Source organism: Cynara cardunculus (genome assembly GCF_001531365.2).
Source record: "Cynara cardunculus var. scolymus isolate 2C chromosome LG 13, CcrdV1, whole genome shotgun sequence".
Classification (NCBI taxonomy): Eukaryota; Viridiplantae; Streptophyta; class Magnoliopsida; order Asterales; family Asteraceae; genus Cynara; species Cynara cardunculus.
In genome coordinates, this window is record NC_037540.1 from 2,128,449 (window position 1) to 2,148,211 (window position 19,763).

Sequence of the window (19,763 nt, forward strand, 5' to 3'; positions counted from 1 at the left end):
GATATATTTTGTCAAATTTTTATGATATCTTCAAACATATATTTTATTCAAAAATAAAAAATCATCGTTTTCTCAAAATCACATAAAGTCATATTATAACATCGACTGAGATAAAGAATAAAATAAAATATTAAAATCACGATGTATCTTGTTGCATTGTGCGAGTACGCTTCTAGTGTGTATATATATATAACAAATCAAATGCAACTCATGAAAAAGTTACAAATCATACAAACCAATCAATTAAGATATATATGAAAATGGTGAAGGTTCGTTTATTATGTTTTAAATACTTATAGAAAATAACTAAAGTTCATTACTTATATTAAGAAACAATCGATATATTTATGAAACCAAATATTCATTAGATTAGATAGACGGTTGATACCAGTTTGTAACAATTTCATGATTTGTATTTGCTTTGTCCTATATATATAAACACCTACACACAAAAAGTCATGTGAGAATATGAGTTAATGTAAGAAGTATAAAAATAGATTTAGACCCTTCATCACTTTTGATCCCAAAACAACTGATGAATTTCATTTTAAAAAAGAATTGATCTAATATTTCTTTTCAGTTACCTACCATTCTACTATATATAACTTGTTAGTTATGTTTTATATCAAACTATATGCTAGTGATATGTTTTTAACTAGATAAATATCATATCTTAAATTATCGTTAAAAAGTAATTGACTTTTTAAATAAGTTGAAACCATAAAAATTAAATTTTAATATGTGTATTGAGACACCAGTAATAAATACTGATTCTCTCAATATTTATAAGAGAATCAGTATTTATTAGATGTAAGTTGAAATGTCAAAAAAGTTATGTTTTTATATACATCACATGATTTTATACAAATAACTGCCTCATAATATGTTGTAAGAAAGTAAAATTGGTGTTATATGTTCAAATATTAAATTTATTTTAATAAAGTTTAGTTATATTTATCCATTTATTTGTTATAATTTATTGATAATTATGCCGGTGTGGTTCTGATTTTTTATAAAATAAAGTACTTATGTCATTATTGTATCACATTTAAGTCTTGGGACACAAATGTACGGGTAAAGTTGCAATACATGATTGAATATATTTATTATCGTCGGTAATCATTAATATTCGGGTCATTTTTGTTTTTGTTTTTTTTAAACTATGGGTATCCGAGGTAGCTTACGGCACATCGACTAATCCTAGAAGTCCTAGAGAACGCCCCACAAAAATCCCCTGTAGCCTTGCACGATTCAAACCAGTAACCTCTAAGGAAGAAGCTTTATTGTCAGTTGAGCTAACTCGACAAAAATCACCAACAATAGATAATAATAATCGAATAGATATTTTATTTATGCGGGATGGATGTCACAAGTCTTACCAAAAAAACACGATTCGCATGAATAATGAGGCCTGATGGTGGGGTTATCATCAATGAATGTGCCATCCTCTAATAATTCTAAACGAGATAGAAATACTGTTCATTTTATTTATTTATTTATTTATTTTAATTAAGTCCAAAAAATCATATGTTTATTGTTATGTATGTAACATACGTATATTCATTTTTTATTTGTAGTCTGATACATAAAAGAATACAAGTTTTTTCGAATAAGCAGAAATGATATGACTTCTGATACCATATCTAGGTATTATGAGGTTTAGGGGATGTTCGGTTGCGGCTTAATGGGTTGTATTAGCCCATATGACTTATTTATACAATCATATCTAGTTGTTCGATATGGGCTTATTCTGTTAGACCATGGCTGAATTGTTCAGATCAAGAATAACATTAGTACTTTAGCCCCAGCCGTAATAATTTCCCATCTACCCTTGTACTAAAAAGCTACTTTTTCACAAGTGAAAACAAAAGCTACTCAAGATAAAAACCCTACTTCTAGAACCGCTCTCACAAACAGCCGTTTTATATGAATTGGTGCTCCTGTCGCCGGTGCTTCTCCATTGCCGGTTAGACTTTCTTCTCTCATCAGATCCATCACTCCCTGAATCAAAGAAATCGAGATCGATTGATTCCTCCTTGAATCAAAGAAATCTCGATGCATCCCTGAAACACCCTCTCAAATCGGCCCTTTTCTTCTCTGTAATCGATCTGCTGCTTCTTTGAAATCGATATGGTCCTCTCAGATCGATGTGCTCCTCTGGAATCGATTTCTCCTCCTTGAAATTGAGCTTCTCCCCTCGTTCTTTGCTTCTCTTACTTTCTCGATTTCTCGACGATAACAAGTAGGTGTTGTTGCTGCTAGTAATTTCATTCACGGTGTTTGGTGATAGGCATGAACAAAAAGAGTACCATAGTCCACAAGTACGAGTTTAATGGGGGAAAAACCAATTGTAACAAAAGGAGTTAACCATCAACCAAACATATTTAAGACTGTTTTTTTGATCTATATTAAACATTTTAAATGGTTATTTTATTTTAGACCTAAGTATAAACTGAAGAGTAAAATAATCATTTCTCACATTCAGACTGTTTATTCAGCACATCAATCGAACAACAATTTATCTATTTATGTATTTTTCGTCTTCTATTTTCGTATTTCTAAAAATATGTAACAAAAAGTTAAACCAAATTATTCTAGTCACCATATTTGGTTAATTTAGAATTATTAGAGGATGGAAGTAAAATTTGACTTTCTATGCTTGATATGCTACACATATACAAAAATATGCTCTATGAACATTTTATTACACAACTATGCTCTACGAACATTTTATTACAAAAATAGGATCTACCGACATTTTATTACAAATTTGCTCCGATTACAAAAATGCGCTTAACTACTAAATGACTTTGGTAAGTTTCGAGGTCAAAAGATAGCAAAACCTGCAAATTTTGGGCATCCAAGAGGTTCCAAACATGGGTTGTGGCCAAGGTCGCCTAATCCACTGGAGCAGCCATCTGATGCGAGGAACAGGCAAGAGAGCCAAGCAAATTGGCTGCAGCATGAGACGCACACGAGGTACAGGCGACTTGGCCCACGACATAAGTAACGGCGAAGGTCAGGAGCACCGATCCAGATCGGTTTAATGACCCTTTGCATACTATGATCACCATTTAACTAACATTTGCATATTCCCTCTATATTTGAAGTCTCATCCAAAAAAAGAGAACGATGATGACCGAAATAACTTGATTCAATTTACAGTTGCATACCGTTTAAAATACCGAAAACAAAAAGACAAAAGCAAAAGAATTATACAGATTTTAGCAGCTCTACACCCAACCCATCCATGTTCGTCAATCAAAAACGTCATCTTGTGCATAACCCACTTGTACAATCCGTATCCATACTGCAACGAGCATACAAGGGAACATGCATGTTCTCCGCTCCACAAGCTCTCGAGCCTTTCTTTCTTTTTGTACGTACTTGCCAAGAAGACTAAATCCTTTTCCGAGTCAAAACTCGAAAAATACTGTTCATCAAGGCTTTCTCTTCTCCACTTTTACATGAATATTGAACCACTTCTTCTTGGTTCCATCCTTTATCGATGGTGTCTTTTTATGATCTTTTATTTGATGCCCGTCTTCTTTCAAAACAACTCGTTTTTTACTTCTACTGCTACCGCTGCTACCACGTTTTGTTTGTGGGGTACTTGTGTATGCAGCATGTATTTCATTTCTTTGTTTAAGAAGGTCATCGATCTACAACGGGCAAATATAAACCATAAATCTTGGCGGAAATGCATAACTAAGAGAACATTGTTGCTATTTGAACCCTTTTTAAGTCAAATCAGAACAATGAAAATGTAAAAAGAGACATATAGGACTAAGGGCCTGTTTGTTAGCGGCTTAATGAGCTTAACGAGACTCGCAACTTATTAGGTCAACTATACATGATTGTTTGGTAGTGTCTTAATGATATAGAAAGTGGCTTATTCAGTAAGCTTTTAGGGGGAACCTTTATGCAGAAAGACAAGTTTTTTTTTTCAAACAGGTACCTCCCAATTAAAAACGTGTTATTTCCATAAAGAATCCTTCCAAATAAAAACCTTCCCAGTATATGTAGATAGATTATATCATACAAACATCTTTATCCCTAGGGTACTTAATGGAAAATCAACCAAAGAAACCTAAGGTTCATTTAGGATCCCTTTAAAAAAATTTGCACATTTTTTTGCATATGATAAGGATGTGCTTTTCAACTACTGCACACATTACCATTTGTACATAACCTTAAGGGGGTAAAATTGTCTTTTGAGGAAAGTTTTGCTAGGTGCTTTTGCAACTATTTCTTCCCCTATTAGAAGATGCTTTACTCAAAGGTGATGAAAGAGAGATTTTCCTTAAGAAGACAGTTTTACCCTTTGAAAATATTTACAAATGGTACCATGTGCAGCATTTAAAAAGTAGTTATCACATCCAAAAATAAAATTAGGATGTTAAAGGGACCACAATCTAGTGTTCATTTGTGCATTTATCCCAAGCTAACGAGTGATATGAACCCAAAGGCACACGGGTTACCGGAAGATCCCAACCTTCTTGGAGGTCGGGGTTCAAGCGAGAGTTTGTGAGTTTTTCCGTATTTAACTATTATATACTTCAAAAAGAAAAAAAAAATACTCACCGCTTGCATTTCTTGATCGTATCTGCTTGTCATCTCGGTGAATTGTGAAAGAACCTGGGGAATAAAAAGTTACATAAAGGCAGAGAAATAGAATATTTAGGCTAACCTGATTCTGTAAACCAACCTGTCTATATTCAGTTTCAAATTTAGAGATTTCCGTCCGTTTTGAAGAAATCTGAGCTTCAATGGCACGGAGATTCTCCTTCTCGTTTACAAAAGAAGCTGCACAAAGGACTTCAATTGTGTAGCTAGCACTTTTAAAGAAATTGTCGCCTACACGAATATTAAAGGGTAGGGTCAGCTACACATATTTGCAGATAGAACCAACAAAAGGATTTAAGACATATTCATATATCTAACCATAAACAGCAAATGTATGAAATCCAGCTTTTAATTCGGTAATTTCACATGGCTGAAACCCTTCTAGCTTTTTGAAGAAAGCAGTATCTGGATCCCTCTTAGCTGCCGTCTGGAGCCAACTCAAAAGTACATCAAAGAGAAGATAAAAGAAGCTGAAGCGAAAGATAGCTATGTGGCTCAACATTTACTCACCGTGCTAGATGGTGGTTCCAATCTATAGACCGGGAAACCAAGGAAATACATCCCGGCAGCCGTCACCTTTCCTTTTTTTGCACTATCTTCCTGAAATTAGAAAGGCAGGCCAAGGTCACAAAAGAAGAAGCTTTTTATTTTGTATCACGAATAATTGCTTGATTCTTCTAAAAGGACATCGTTCAAGATTGTTAAACTTAAATCTGTTTGATGTAAACAAGTTTATAGGAGAACATCTATACCTGCAGAGCGAGATTCAGTCCACCATTTTCATCCTGATCAAAATACAAAAGCTGCAAAAATAAAAAACCGAATAGTTAAATTATGAATATTAAAATAAATAGGAAATATGATTAGTTCTTAAAGTTTACTAACAAATAGTGTCTTGCTAAACATTTTATTCATAAATTTATGAATGAGCAATTTCAGGTTGCTTTTTCTGCATTTGCTTCGCCATAAGAGAGCATTGTGTTGATGAGATCACTTTATAATGAAATATCAAGATAATAATAACAGTGTTTATATGATTCATGTAACTATTGCATGAACTGTTGGTGATTTTAGTGTCATCAAATATTTGGTGAAATTGTGATTTACTTGAGATCGATTAAAGTGATAAGGCAAATAAAATGAGTTAGGAGGTGCGGAGTGCACGTTCACAAGTGTTGTCCCTATCACCTTAGATTGCCGAAAGGCGGGAGTCAAGGGGGAAGTGCCCCTGGCGGTTGGAAACCTTCTTGAAATTGTTCCCGAAATTGGTAAAAATTTGATTAGGGGACGTTTACCAAACACTTACCCGGGTAAGCGCTTACCAAGTCACATTACCTATCGGATGAATATGACAAGGACCAAATCCTATCCATTAAAGGTTATAACTTTCATGCAGTTATGTCTTAACCGTTTAAACCGCTTGTAATCGTCGATCTCTCATGTAAATACATAAAATGTGATCGGGTGAATATATATACATATACATACACACACACACACACACATATATACGAATTTGTGCCTTAATTAGTATATGAATTTTTCTGGATTATCCCAGTACTAATTTCGTTCAAAACCAAGGCACTATAGGGACGAAATATAGTATTTGGAAAGTGTCTTTCCATACACAATCCAGAAATCTGTCCAAGCTTTATAAAACCACAAACCCAGATTCCCCAACATAAACTGTAACATCCGGAAATTTTAGGTAAGTGAAATTCTAGGTTTTGTACTTATTTTACCCTAAGAATAACAAAAATTAAGTATTTTGGAGTTTGGATGTGATTGGGTATGAAGTTAGGGGTGAAAGGAGGTTAAATAACAAAAATCATCGCTCCCTAGCCGTGAGAAACGGCCCCGGCCGTGAAACCGGGCAGCACCTCGGAGCTGGAAGGAGATGGGCGCGAGCGACCCTGGCCATGCAACCTTGGGTCGCGGCGCCGAGGTTGCGTACGGCTCTATCAATTTAAACCCGAGGGTCGCAGCGCCGAGGTCGTTTACGGCTCTATCACTTTAAATCCGACTTTTTTGCTACTTTTCCTCATTTTCTCATCTCCTAACCCTTTTCTCTCTTCATTAAATTCGATTGGTGGAAGCTTACAAGTGCATTTATTGTTCATCTCCATACATATATTAGCTTCCAAACAAGAAGATTTCAAGTATAGATTCATCTTCTCCATTTTAGAGTTCTTACCAAGTTTCTAGGTTTTCTTTAAAAACCTAGCAAGTAAGTTTTAAATGTTTTGTAAAACTAGATACATGCCTAAATGCGTTCTTTAACTTCATTTCAAGCTTTAATTTCAAGTATTACATAATCATTTGGTGATTTGGTCACATACCCATATTTGATGAGCTTTTGTGTATTTTGGGGTAAATCTCTACATTGAAAATATGATAATGATTCTTGCTATGTAATTAGTCTATTTGGAATAGTTTAAATGGAACTGTTAAGACTCTCCAGACCATACAAGTGTGCGTCGAGCCCATGCGAAGGGTTTGACCAATAGCTACACAAACGGATATTACATTTTGGCCGACCCTTACTGCTCAACCTGACAGCGGACAGCTAATGCGTTCAATAGTGGACCGGTCAATTAGTCAATTGTGGGGGGTTGGTCAATTAGTCAATAAGTGACGTTAGTTGGTTGTTGGAAGAAGTATAAATAGAAGGAAGTAATCAATTGGATGCAACCCCTGGGAGAGTTCTTGGACTCTCAAAGGCCAGAGTGTCTCATAATCATTCAGTTATGACTTTATAATCAAATCTTGCCCTAAGTTTCTTGATAATCATTAGCAACTTGTAACATGAACTTGGTTCATTATCTTGGTATTTTCATGATAATCATATTTGTTGGAATCATTGACCTAAATTGGGGACTTTGTCTTTAAATGTTAGTTTCATGATTATAGATGAGTTTATAAACTTATTTAGCAACTTCCAAACATAATGAATGGGAAGCCATCTCAATATTGATTTGTTGGACATTTTCACTTGGGATTCATGACTAGATGGACTTTCAAGTAGGCACTAAGAAGGTTGGGTCTTAAAAGGGTAGGCACTAAGAACTACTAAACTTGAGGTGCTACCTTCGAGGTAGGCACTAAATGTATGTGAGCCTTGAGGTGTTATTCATGGGAATAGACACTAAGGCCAACCTATTCTTGAGGTGAAACTTCTTAAGGGTCATTGGACTCTTGGACTCTATACTTAGATATGGACATATGGTCACCTAATACCATTGGATGAGAGGCTTACTTTTGTGTTCACGTTACTCCCAACAAATACGGGTCTTCCCCGTTGTTCCAAAAAGGATGGTATATGTGAAATGAAGAATGTACTAATATAAATTCTCTTGGTTATTAATTCGAATCCGTTTCACTATACTATGATTATTTATCTTCTTGTTCATGCTCACTAGGCTTTTTGGCCTAACACTTGTTTGGTGTCGGCATGTATCTCAGGTCCTAAAGGTGGGGTTGCTTAGGTGGTCTTCTAGCCACCTTAGGGAGCTATGGGGGAGCATATTTAGACGCCATCTATTGGAATCCTTTTTGGTGGTTTAGGCGACACCCGGCTGTAATCTTATTCTCTTAAGGAATTAGATTAGGAGGTTGTTATCCTCAACCCATTTGTTACAAATTGTAATTAACTGGTGTATTTAAGTTTCCCTTTTTGGGAAAGCTCATACTTTGATATTTATTTATCATATTTCCGGTTCTCGTCGGAAATTTTTGTTGTCCCATTTCAGGGGTGTTACATAACCCAACCCTGCATCCACCATAACCAAAGTAGACCCATGCGACTCCCCTTTCAGAAACGGATCCTAAGCCTTCTAAAGGATGGGTTTGACCGCCCCCTGGTCGTGCTTGAACTGTTTCCCCCAATACAAAAACAACATCGACTCCGCAACAGCCTGGGCCCATCTCTCTAGAATTTGCAAACCACAGCGCTATTAGTCAACACACTGTTAGGTAGCGCTATGAAGTCACGTAGTGACTAGACCTCTGTGAAATTAAAGAATATAATCGGAATTGTTGGATACAATTTGGGTTTGAAGTAAAATACATGTACTAGGATTTTTTATGGGAAACAAGAGAATTGAGAAATGTCATGTCTCCTATAGGTGAATCCAAGTCCGTTCATTCATAATTTATGACAGTTTCTATAAGTCTAAGGAGGTGCTTGTAACCCCTTCTGGTATCCAGCGCCTAATCCTCTACTAAACGGGAATGAGTTCCATTATGCCCAACCAACCATCTTTAATCAATGTCATTCCCATTCCCGACTATCTAATACTAATACCCGCCCAAGCACCCCCAAAGAGAGCATGGATCCTAAGCAGATATTTAAGAATATGCACCAGTCTAGTCGATTCTAGGGATGAACAAATAACCAAATTAGAATCAAACCTTCTAGAATTATATGGCTATTCAACAAATCGCTGCCTCTCCTTTTTGGTCCTCTCTTAAGAAAAGATCCCACCCCAAGATATCAAGCCAACCACCTCCATCAGGGGCATTTTACTGTTGAACTGGAGTGCTCACTTCCTTTCCTTTTCTTTTGTGCTTCTTGCTGCTCCTGGTTTCTTGTCTTTGGGTTGACAACGGTTCAGAATTTCTGCTTCTCCCATGAGACACAGAGCAGCACAGACAGCAATCTCCCCCAGAGAATAAACCCACCCTTTTGGAGTTTCTTTTCTAAAGGGTCATCCCCGTCTTGATGTCTTCAATGCACGATCTTTTTTATCCTTTGTATTTTTCCTTGTTGGACAAATCTTTTGGGCTGTAATCACTTTAGAAAAGTTCAACTTTGTGCCCTTCAATTCATCGTTCATATTGGAAGTCAGCAAGAATCTTCCATTTATTCCTTTGGCCAATATGGGGATAATATTGGTTGAGATTTCAGCATATTATAATTCTCTTACTGGGAGATCAAAACTGCTATAAACTACATAGCACAAAACTCAAGCAGCAGATACGGAGAGTATATACAAGTTTCTAAATGAACAAACCAGTAAATTCACAAACCTTGAACTTGCTCTTGTCTGCTGATTGCACTCGACAAACTATTCCAGCCTGTGCTTCCTTCTCTGTTATCCTAACAGAATAGAAATGAGCACACTGCTTCTCAACCTGTTCAAAAGTGCAAAATTTCATGTGAACAATCACAATGTAGATAAAAGTAAAAATAGGGAGAGTAGTAAGCTACCTTTCTAGAAACAGGTTTCCCCAAACCAAGTGGTTGGATAGTGACTGTACCATTTATTGCCTCCTCCAAGACGGTGGCAGATACAACAGTTTTTATTGGTACTCCAAGTTTGCTGTGACAATAAGCATCGGAAAGAACCTCAACTTCAGATAGTGCTAGCATAAGCAAGTGGGTTCTTAACTTAACTAGCCTTTTGTAACAAAAAAACTACAAAAATAACCTAAAAATACTTATTTTTTTCAAATAACCACCCATTTCTCCTTTAGAATTGAGAAATGAGAAATGCCCACAAATCTGATTAAAAACTGAAATTGGCTGACATTCCCCCTAGTCCATGAGAAACCAAGGTACATGGGTCACATCCACTCAACTTTTGTCACAACAATGTCAGCCAATGTCAGTTTTTAATTAGATTTGTAGGCCATTTCTCATTTCTTTTTTCTAAAGGAGAAATGGGTGATTATTTTTGAAAATAATGTATTTTAGGTTATTTTTGTAGTTTTTTTTTTCAAAAGGCTAGTTAAGTTAAGAACCCTAAGAAAATGGCCTTCAGCCTAGCAGTATTGGAGCCTTTGGCCTCCTAGGAGGTCATGGGTTCAAACCTCACCAAAGGTGAGGAGGGTGTATGAGTTTATTTGTTGCATTTGTTGTATATAAATGTTATATACTTCAAAAGAGAAAAAGAAAAAAAAGGGCAGGATCAAGAATCAGGGTGACGTCAAAAGACCTAAAGATTGCAGCAAACATGGTATTCATAGCTCCCAAACTCGAAAGATCCAGCTCCAAATCCTGGCTTTCAGCTTCAACAGCCTGAGCACAAAGCATGAATTATAAATCCATAATTCTATATTAAAGCCAATAATGAAATGGCCAAGGACAAGCATGAATCCAGAATTGGTTCCATCATTCCGTGGAATATGAAGACTTGCGAGCCCACCTCAAAACCATCACTGTCGTACTGGTGCCGTTTATCTGGATCGGACAATATATTATACGAATAAGTTATCTCCTTAAACATATCAGCTGCTTTAGAGTCATTTGCGTTTTTGTCTGGATGGTACCTAGGGACGAATACATCTATAATTAATACATGTAAGCAATAAAATTTATGCTTTTGAATCTCAAAAGTTAAATCTGTAGCTCAGTAAGGTGCCTGGCGCAAATCAAACCAAAACAAATTAAATAGAAATTCGAAAATCCAGATTATATATTTACAGGTTGTCTCATATAGTGAAAAGCATGTAGTAGTACACATGGAATAAGGTTTAAGAAGTTCGCAATGACGCAGACTAAAGGATATCAACTGAAAATTGCCAACCAAATAACAAACATACAAACATGATTGACTTGGTTGCAAATTGTTATCTTGGCTTGATTATCTTCACAATTTACTAAAAAGAAAACTCATTTATTTTGAAAAGGATAGTTCTTGAGTAAGACTTATAGCCAAGAAGCATAACCAATGAACTGTGAACAACCACTTTTATATGGACTACTTTCAGCAACAAAATTGGTGTGCTATTTGCATACTCGGTCAGAGCTAGGGGCATTTTTAGAACAAGAAGTAGTGTGAGCCCAGAGGCATGACCAATGAATTGTGAAGAACTACTTTTATATGGATTACTATCTCCAACTAAACTGGTGACTGTTATTCGCAGACAACTCAATCAAATTAGGGTATTTATAGAACAGGAATGCAAAATGCATGCATAAAACCATAATTGAAACAGATGGCCTTTCATGTGGAGATTCTTAAACACCAATGATAAATTATAGCATTGCATTCTACAAAAGGTGGCAAGTAGCTACATCCATATATCATCAACTTAGATATAGGTCTCTATTGGTTCTTGGAGCACTCCAGCTTAACATGCAAATAACAAAAAAAAACATATGATCACAGTAGCAGGTGCTCCTTCAAGTATCAAAATAAACAAATGATGACAATGTGAATGAACTGAAATAGATTCAACATCACTCGCCAATTTTTAACCATAACAGCTCAGCCATAAACAAAGACAGGTTCTCCATTTGAATGGCATACTGGGAAACCTTTAGCACAGCTTTTTGGCAATACTCTGTCAAATCTCTTAATAACAGTGATAAGCAGCTGGATATAAAAATCTCATGTTCCAGAAATAACCACAGTTCCTGGAAGACCAATAATTTAAACCTTCCTCCAAGTAGCATCCAATTCCACCGTTAATAGAAGTAATTCACATTAAAAAAAAAAACTTAAATTCCCTTTTGTCATAGGGGGAATACACACTTCTACATAGAAGTAAATCTTCTTTTCTTCATTTTGTAACAAATTGTGTGCCATCTTTAAGACACTTGGAAGAGTTCATGCATATACTATTTGGTTTTGGACAGTTGAAAAAACAATTAGGAGGGTGGATCAAAACCCAAATATTTGTTTAGTAATATGAGAAAGACAAAGAAAACATATGAAACAGATAAATTATATATGGATATACAACTAATCATCATCCACGCAATGTATCTGTATCTAATAACATGCCATACACAGATCAATCAATCATGAAATGAAAAAACCACTTGAAACGATACAAAATCAAAAACGTAAAAACATACTTCAAAGCCAATTTACGGTAAGCGCTTTTGATTTGTTGATCTGTGGAGCTGCGAGAAACACCAAGAACCTCGTAAGGGTCTCTCCTCAATTGATTTTCTTCTCCATTTTTCTCAGATTTCGATCTATGAGCCGGCATTTTCAAGAATTTTGACAATCAAAAAACTCAAACTCGCCTAAAAACCCTAAAATGCCTCCAAGAAAAACGAAGCTTTCTTCACACAAAATTTGAAATTCCCAGAAATTTATTACGATAACGAAGAGGAAGAAGAAAAAGGCATTAACATTTGGAGAAACCCTTGCAAGATAGCGGATCGCAGCCCCCTTTGATTTGCTGGCAGGGCTCCCTCGTTGAAGGAGAAGATGTATAATTCTTTTTATGGGAAAACAAAATTAGAAACAAAGAAATGGAGGGGAAATTAGTTGGAACTCTCATGACATCCAAGTTCTAATCCTATTAAATGTTACAATATACGCCCTTCTTATTTTGAATATTACACTTTCAGTCCCTCTGTTTTCTTTGATGATTTTTCATCCCATACGATACAATTTGAGCAAAACCGAGTCGTCCCCAAGCAGAATCATTACCCGAAATATTGTCTATGAAACAATATACAAAAGAACAAAGCTCTAAATTGAATTGATTCCTGCAAATTGAATAAGAACACATAAATGTTACATCAAGAACTACTGATTGCACGTTTTACAAACACATAAAAGAAAAGGTATGATGTAATCTTCTAGCGTATCCCTACCATACTGGTCCTAGACATGACATTGTGGTTGTACTGTAGCCATTAGATGATTAGGGTTGATCCTAGACACCACCCACCTGCCTCTGGGATACAAATTACCTTCGGAATTTGAATACCACACTTCAGTTCCTCTGTTTTCTTTGATAAATTTTCATCCCATACGAATACAACGGTTTTAGCAAAACCGAGTCATGCCCAAGCATAATTGTTACTTAAAATTCATCTATCGAACAAGATACAGAAGAACGAACCCCAAGATTGAATTAATTCCTGCAAATTGAATAAGAACACAAAACATTACATTGAAGACTACTGATTGCACGCTTAACAAATACATAAAAAGGATATGACGTCATCTTCTAGCGTGTCCCCATCATACTGGTCCCCGACCTTGTAGTTGTAGACTAGCCATTAAGATGATGGATATCTTTGCAAAATGAATTAGATGATTATGGTCGACCCTAGACACCACCCACATGTTCCCTAGGACACAAATTACCTTGCTCATTATGATTATGAGACTGGTACGATAAGAGAGCTCCAGATGGCGGTGGCATACTCTTTTTCTTGCACGAGGTTTGACATCATGAAAACTTGGCAGCCATCACGATGAAAACTGAAGAGACAACCATTTACAAAAGAAATTGTAAAGAAAAAGGTGAAACTAACCCCTTCATAGGCCATGTGTAACTTCACGTTGAGGCAAGCTTGAATGACTAACAAATGATTGAGCACGTTGTCCCAAACCCGCTCATTTACCTCTTTGGTTAAGGCAGTGAAATGATATGCATGCCATATATCGGAAACTAATACTAATCAAAGAACGAATAAACTGCAAACTTTTAAATTATTATAATTTCTAAGTTCTTAGATATATAAACTCGAATATTTATAAATTTAATTTACATATATGTATTATATATATATATATATATATATAGGCCTATTCAAGGGAGAACTGAGTTGTTTGTGATAACTGTGAAAACCAATATTAACCACAAATCAATAGATAAATTAGGAAATTTATAAATTTGGTAATTTTAAATTAAAATCTTAATGCAAGGATATTTTTGGTATTTTAAAACTCTCCTCTCTCCGGCCACCGTTCTCCGGCCTCCGKCCACCGTCCTCCGGTGATACCACTATGATACCACTGTGATACCTAAAAATATTGACTCTGTTAGACAAAAGATACATTGTGATACCTAATCATATATAAGATGCATAGTGATACCACTTGTTACATCTTCGATCGATCATACAAACGACATCAATGTGATACCCAAGCACATATATGATGCATTGTGATACCATTGTAGTATCACCGGAGGACGGTGGCCGGCGAACGGTGGCCGGAGAGAGAAGAGAGGAGGAAGGAAAGTTGTAAAATACCAAAAATATTCTTGCATTAAAATTTTAATTCAAAATTGCCAAAATTATAAATTTCCTAATTTATCTATTGATTTGTGGTTAATATTGGTTCTCACAGTTASCACAAACTAATTAGTTCTCATTTGATTAAGCCCTTATATATATATATATATAGAGAGGAGTGATCATATGAAAACCGCCCTCATTTGTGTAAACCGTGCAAACCACCTTCATCTTTCGATTTCATTGTTTAATCTTATGAAATTTTTTCATGAAATTGTTTAATCTTGTGAAATTKTTTCATATAATACTTTTTTTGATGAAGTTGTTTCATATATGGTTGTGAAATTGTTTCATATAATAYTTAATGAAACTGTTTCATGTATTTCTCTAACATTAATGAAACTGTTTCATGTATTTCTCTAAAATTAAAATAATGAAGATGATAATATCTATGATTAACACCCTCCACAATAAAAATGATTAATCAACCTCTCATAATTACAAAAAAAAAATGAACAAAATGAAAAATTATGATTGGTTGAATGCGGTTTGCACGGTTTGTATAAATTGAGTGGTTTGCATTTGATCGTTCCCTCATATATATTTATATATATAAACAAATATAGTTGTGAATAATTTGACAATATAAAATAGCGATACGGTTATCGATGTAAATGGAGGGGAATGATAAATGTTGGATAATTCAATAAGATAGCAGCTTTTAAGAACAATGCCAAACAAGTACGTTTCATCAAATTTTCAAATCATTGCCTCGTGATACTTCAAGATGATGTTGCTAAAATAAAAAATAAAAAACCCGTTAAAACCGATGAAACTACGTTAAATTGAATTGTTTTTGACGGTTTAAGCAATCTTATAATAAAGTTTAGTTTGAAAAATAGCCGAAATTTTTGGTTCAGTTCGGTTTGTGGTTTCAATGTTTTCTCGAATAATTTGGATTGAACCGACCATGAAAATACACATAATGTTAGTTATATTTAAGTATTGTTTGGCAGTTGTTGAATGGTTTGGTGCAGAATGATTAAGTGGTCAGAATGATTAAGAAGCTTTTATAATATAGCGCAAAATGAAATCTAATTGTTTGGTAATTATTCAAAATGAAATTCAAGTGCTGAATGGTTAAGGGAGGTCCAAGAAACAAAACCATTTAGAATGTTTTAGAACCATTAAGAGATAGATTTTTTTTTGTCAAACAAGATTTATCTCTTAGCGATTCAGAGACTGCTTATTAATGAAACTATTAAGATGTAAACAAACAACCTCTTAGTTTTTATGTTGTAATCTCAACTTTTATGACTCAATTATAAAATAGTCTTTCCAAGACATTAAGTCTTTAGTTTCAATTGTCCATGATCCCTAAATCGACAAAATTCTGAAATTCATCAAAAATCATCGTTCAACTTGCTTAATATTTGTCCAAGATTCCAATTATAGTTGTTGGACTTCCTTAATGTTTTTTTTTTAGTCTAAAGCTGATGGTAGGTCCAAACGCCCTAAAATGTCCAGACCATACTGTCTCTTTATGGTTTGTTTTAACCAGTTTGGTCAATTGCTACGAAACTGCTCGGTTTTGAAAATTTCATAAACTGCCATTGCGGTTTGGGAGTTAAACCGCTTGAACCAGACCACAAGCACCCCTAAATATTAGCAAAAGCTCCAAAGGATAGGAAGGTATGAAATAAAGTATTTGATTATTTATTTCCATCATTAAATTAAATATGTACTCAGATATTGACTTATGAAATAGAGACGTAAAAGCATTTGTTATATCTTATTAAAGTTAAAACGTTTTTCTTTAAAGAGTTTGAGATGCTAAAAATAAAAACGTATGGGTATACAAGTAATTTCAAATATCAAAAATTAAAACAATAATGTAATCATAGTTAAGTGTAGATCATACTTTTTTTTAGTTTAACAAATTAATTTCAAAGTTTGATTAATATAATTATAGATTCAAAGTTATCTAGAAGGAGGTGATAAATTAATCCTTAAATGATTGCCCATACTTGATCAACTCTTGGTTTGCTTGGATCCTGTTTGAAAGAATATATAAATATATATATATATATATATATATATATATATATATATAGGGTTGGGTTCACGTGAGACCAGCCTGTTTTCGTGAGACCCGTGAGACCACATTTTTACACGTAAACTTCACAGCAAAAACGCTGTGAAGGTTTAAAAAAAGTCGAACCTTCACAGCAAAAACACTGTGAAGGTTTTAAAAAGTCACATTCACAGCAAAAACACTGTGCAAGGTTTAAAAAAAGTCGAACCTTCACAGCAAAAACACTGTGAAGGTTTTAAAAAGTTACCTTCACAGCATTCTGCTGTGAAGTTTCAAGTGTAAAATGCTGGTCTTACGGGTCTCACGAAAACAGGCTGGTCTCACATGATCCCAAGTCTATATATATATATATATATATATATATATATATATAGAGAGAGAGAGAGAGAGAGAGGAGTGATCAAATGCAAACCACTCAATTTGTACAAACCGTGCAAACCACCATCATCCGTCAATTTAATTGTTTAATCTTGTGAAATTGTTTCATATAATATTTTTTTTGATGAAGTTGTTTCATATATGGTTATGAAATTGTTTCATATAATACTTAATCAAATTTTAATGAAACTGTTTCATGTATTTCTCTAAAATTAAAATAATGAAGATGATAATATTCATGATTAATACCCTCCATAATAAAAATGATTAATCAACATCTTATAATTACAAAAAAATGAACAAAATGAAAAATTATGATTGGTTGAATGAAGTTTGCACGGTTTGTACAAATTGGATGGTTTGTATTTGATCGCTCCTCTGTATATGTATATATATATATATATATATATACACATGCAAAAGGTCGTGTGAAAATGAGAATGAAAGTGAGAAGCGTAAGAAGAGATCTGGACTCTTGATCTCCTTTAATGTCAAATCCACCATTGAATCATGCTTGATACGGGCATTGATCAAGTGCATCTCATCCTAATGTGCATCAAATGATGGAGATCACTTTTGATTCTTCTCACCTCAACTCTCCTTATATATATAAAGAGAGAGAGAGAATCGATTCTAAATGAGAATAATGACCAAATAAAAAAACACGAGAAATACCAAATCGCATGTGACGACTAGGTCGCCTGTGCACCCATGCATTAACCATGTTCTATAATCACATGCGACTTCAATGCAAAATCACATGCGATTTGACCGTTCTCGTCTTCTCTTATTTTGATCATGTTCTCGTTTAATAATCTCTCTCCCCACACCCACCCCCATATATATATATATATAAATAATTTGAGATTGTATCAAAGTAAAAGTTACGGTAAGCGTGATAAAACAAAACCTTAATCAACATCCAGTTACTTTCTTCGACTTATTTCTATCATTTTCATTAACCTGTTCCCATCATCTTCGTTAACCTATTTCTATCACCATTCATAAAACTAAACTTTAACAAATTCATACTTTTAAAAATGATTAAATATATGCAAAAAAAAACATCTGCGAATGTAAATAAAAATGAAGATTAGCATACATTAACATTTCGTATTAATCTATCTTAACTTATTTTAGCTTATGTTAAGTCTACTAATATTTAATTACAATATTTCAATAATTATCACAAAAAAATTATTTCTCACGCAATCCTATTTCAATAATATATATATAAAAAAAACTAATTTAAAATAAAATAAAATAAAATAATAAAGAAAAACCCATGAAAAAGAAAGGTTCCCTAATCTTTGGTTCTCTGCTAAAGAAACCCTAGTAATCAAGCAACATAATTGATACTAAATCATGTTTTTTTTTTTTTGCATTAATCAAGTACTAATTTTAAACCATTGGCTACCCACCGTACAATAAATAAATAAATAAATAAATAAAATAAATAAATAAATAAAATCTACTCCAATTCTTCATCATCCTCAAAAGATGATACAAAACAAATGTTTGAATATATATTAGTTTCAAGACCATACTAATTTACTTACATATGATCATGAGAAAAATCACGTGATTTTCTCAAGAAATCTGTTAGTTTCTCGAGATGCAAACATGGGTTTCTGGTTTTACATGATGGAGTTGGAGCTCAAACTCAGCTGAAGATCCAAACGTGCATAGTTTTGCTTCAAATCGATGGGTCGAGGTGAAGGTTTCATGGCAACAGGCCTATAGTTCTGTCTTGATCTATCTACATGCGTAAGAGTGAAATTACATGGATCTCTAAACGACAACAAATCATCGTCGTATTGACTAAAACTAATACTAGACTCGAACTCTGGACCATAATAACCATGAAAATCAACATTAGTCCCGTGTTTATTATGGGTATAGGGTTGGAGGTAGTAGTTGATCCGTGCCCTTCTTGCTTGTAACTGCAACCGTTTCTTCTTCAATCTTTCTTTCTTGTGCGCATTCTGATGACCTCCCAAGGCTTGCGAGTTTACAAACTCCTTGAAACAATACTGACACTCAAACTTTTTTATCTCTATTTGAAGATTCTTTTCCATCGTTGTTGTTGTTGATGATGAATTTACGCTTTCGTCCCCTTCCACTGACCTCAAATGGTTGGTTTTGAGGGTACCCGGATGCAACTCAAACCCAAATAACCTTACTTTTTTCTCGACACATGTTTGTGTCGAGTGCTGGTCACTCGCTTCTCCTTCTTCCCACGTCGATGACAGAAGATCAGAAGCAATTTTCCCCATTTTCTTGAAAATGTATGTTGTAAATTAGGGTTTGAATTTGATGTACCAAAATGGGGTATTGCTTCTCTTCCCTTTTATAGGAACTAGAAAAAATGGTTCCTTTTTTTTGTTATGGTGTTTTTTTTATAAATGTGTACATCATGCATTATTATTTAAAAACATGATGAAAGGTAGAGAATATAATTATAAAATAAAATAAAATAAAAAAAGAAAGAGAGAGGAAATAGTCAAGATAGGGGGAGGAAGGGCGTCCAAAAGCAATATTTGTTGAAGATCTCCTCCACCTAAAGTAGGAGACACACCTTAAATTATGAGTTTAATACCACTTAAAAAAAAGGCTATTTTTTATTTTTAAAATTATTTTTTCAATTTATATATTTTCCCAAAAAATAATATTTAATATTATACATTACAAATAAAACCAAAAAAGCATATCATATATTTCATTCGAAAGTAT

The 19,763-nt window shown here is 34.3% G+C and overlaps 2 protein-coding genes across 2 annotated transcripts; both read right to left on the reverse strand.

The window, feature by feature from the left end:
* Positions 1-2,789: 2,789 nt before the first annotated feature.
* LOC112525601 (chaperone protein dnaJ 16-like) lies at positions 2,790-12,768 on the reverse strand. The gene is made up of 11 exons (XM_025135792.1): positions 12,431-12,768; positions 10,773-10,896; positions 10,563-10,645; positions 9,836-9,947; positions 9,655-9,759; positions 5,379-5,429; positions 5,137-5,226; positions 4,945-5,053; positions 4,709-4,857; positions 4,585-4,638; positions 2,790-3,662 (listed from the first exon to the last, which is right to left on the reverse strand). Exons 1-11 carry the CDS (start codon positions 12,565-12,567, stop codon positions 3,441-3,443), a joined length of 1,236 nt encoding a protein of 411 aa, XP_024991560.1. The 5' UTR covers positions 12,568-12,768; the 3' UTR covers positions 2,790-3,440.
* Positions 12,769-18,491: 5,723 nt separating this feature from the next.
* On the reverse strand, positions 18,492-19,367 carry LOC112525323. The gene has a single exon (XM_025135411.1). The coding sequence runs from the start codon at positions 19,304-19,306 to the stop codon at positions 18,668-18,670; it is 639 nt and encodes a 212-aa protein (XP_024991179.1). The 5' UTR covers positions 19,307-19,367; the 3' UTR covers positions 18,492-18,667.
* Positions 19,368-19,763: the final 396 nt, after the last annotated feature.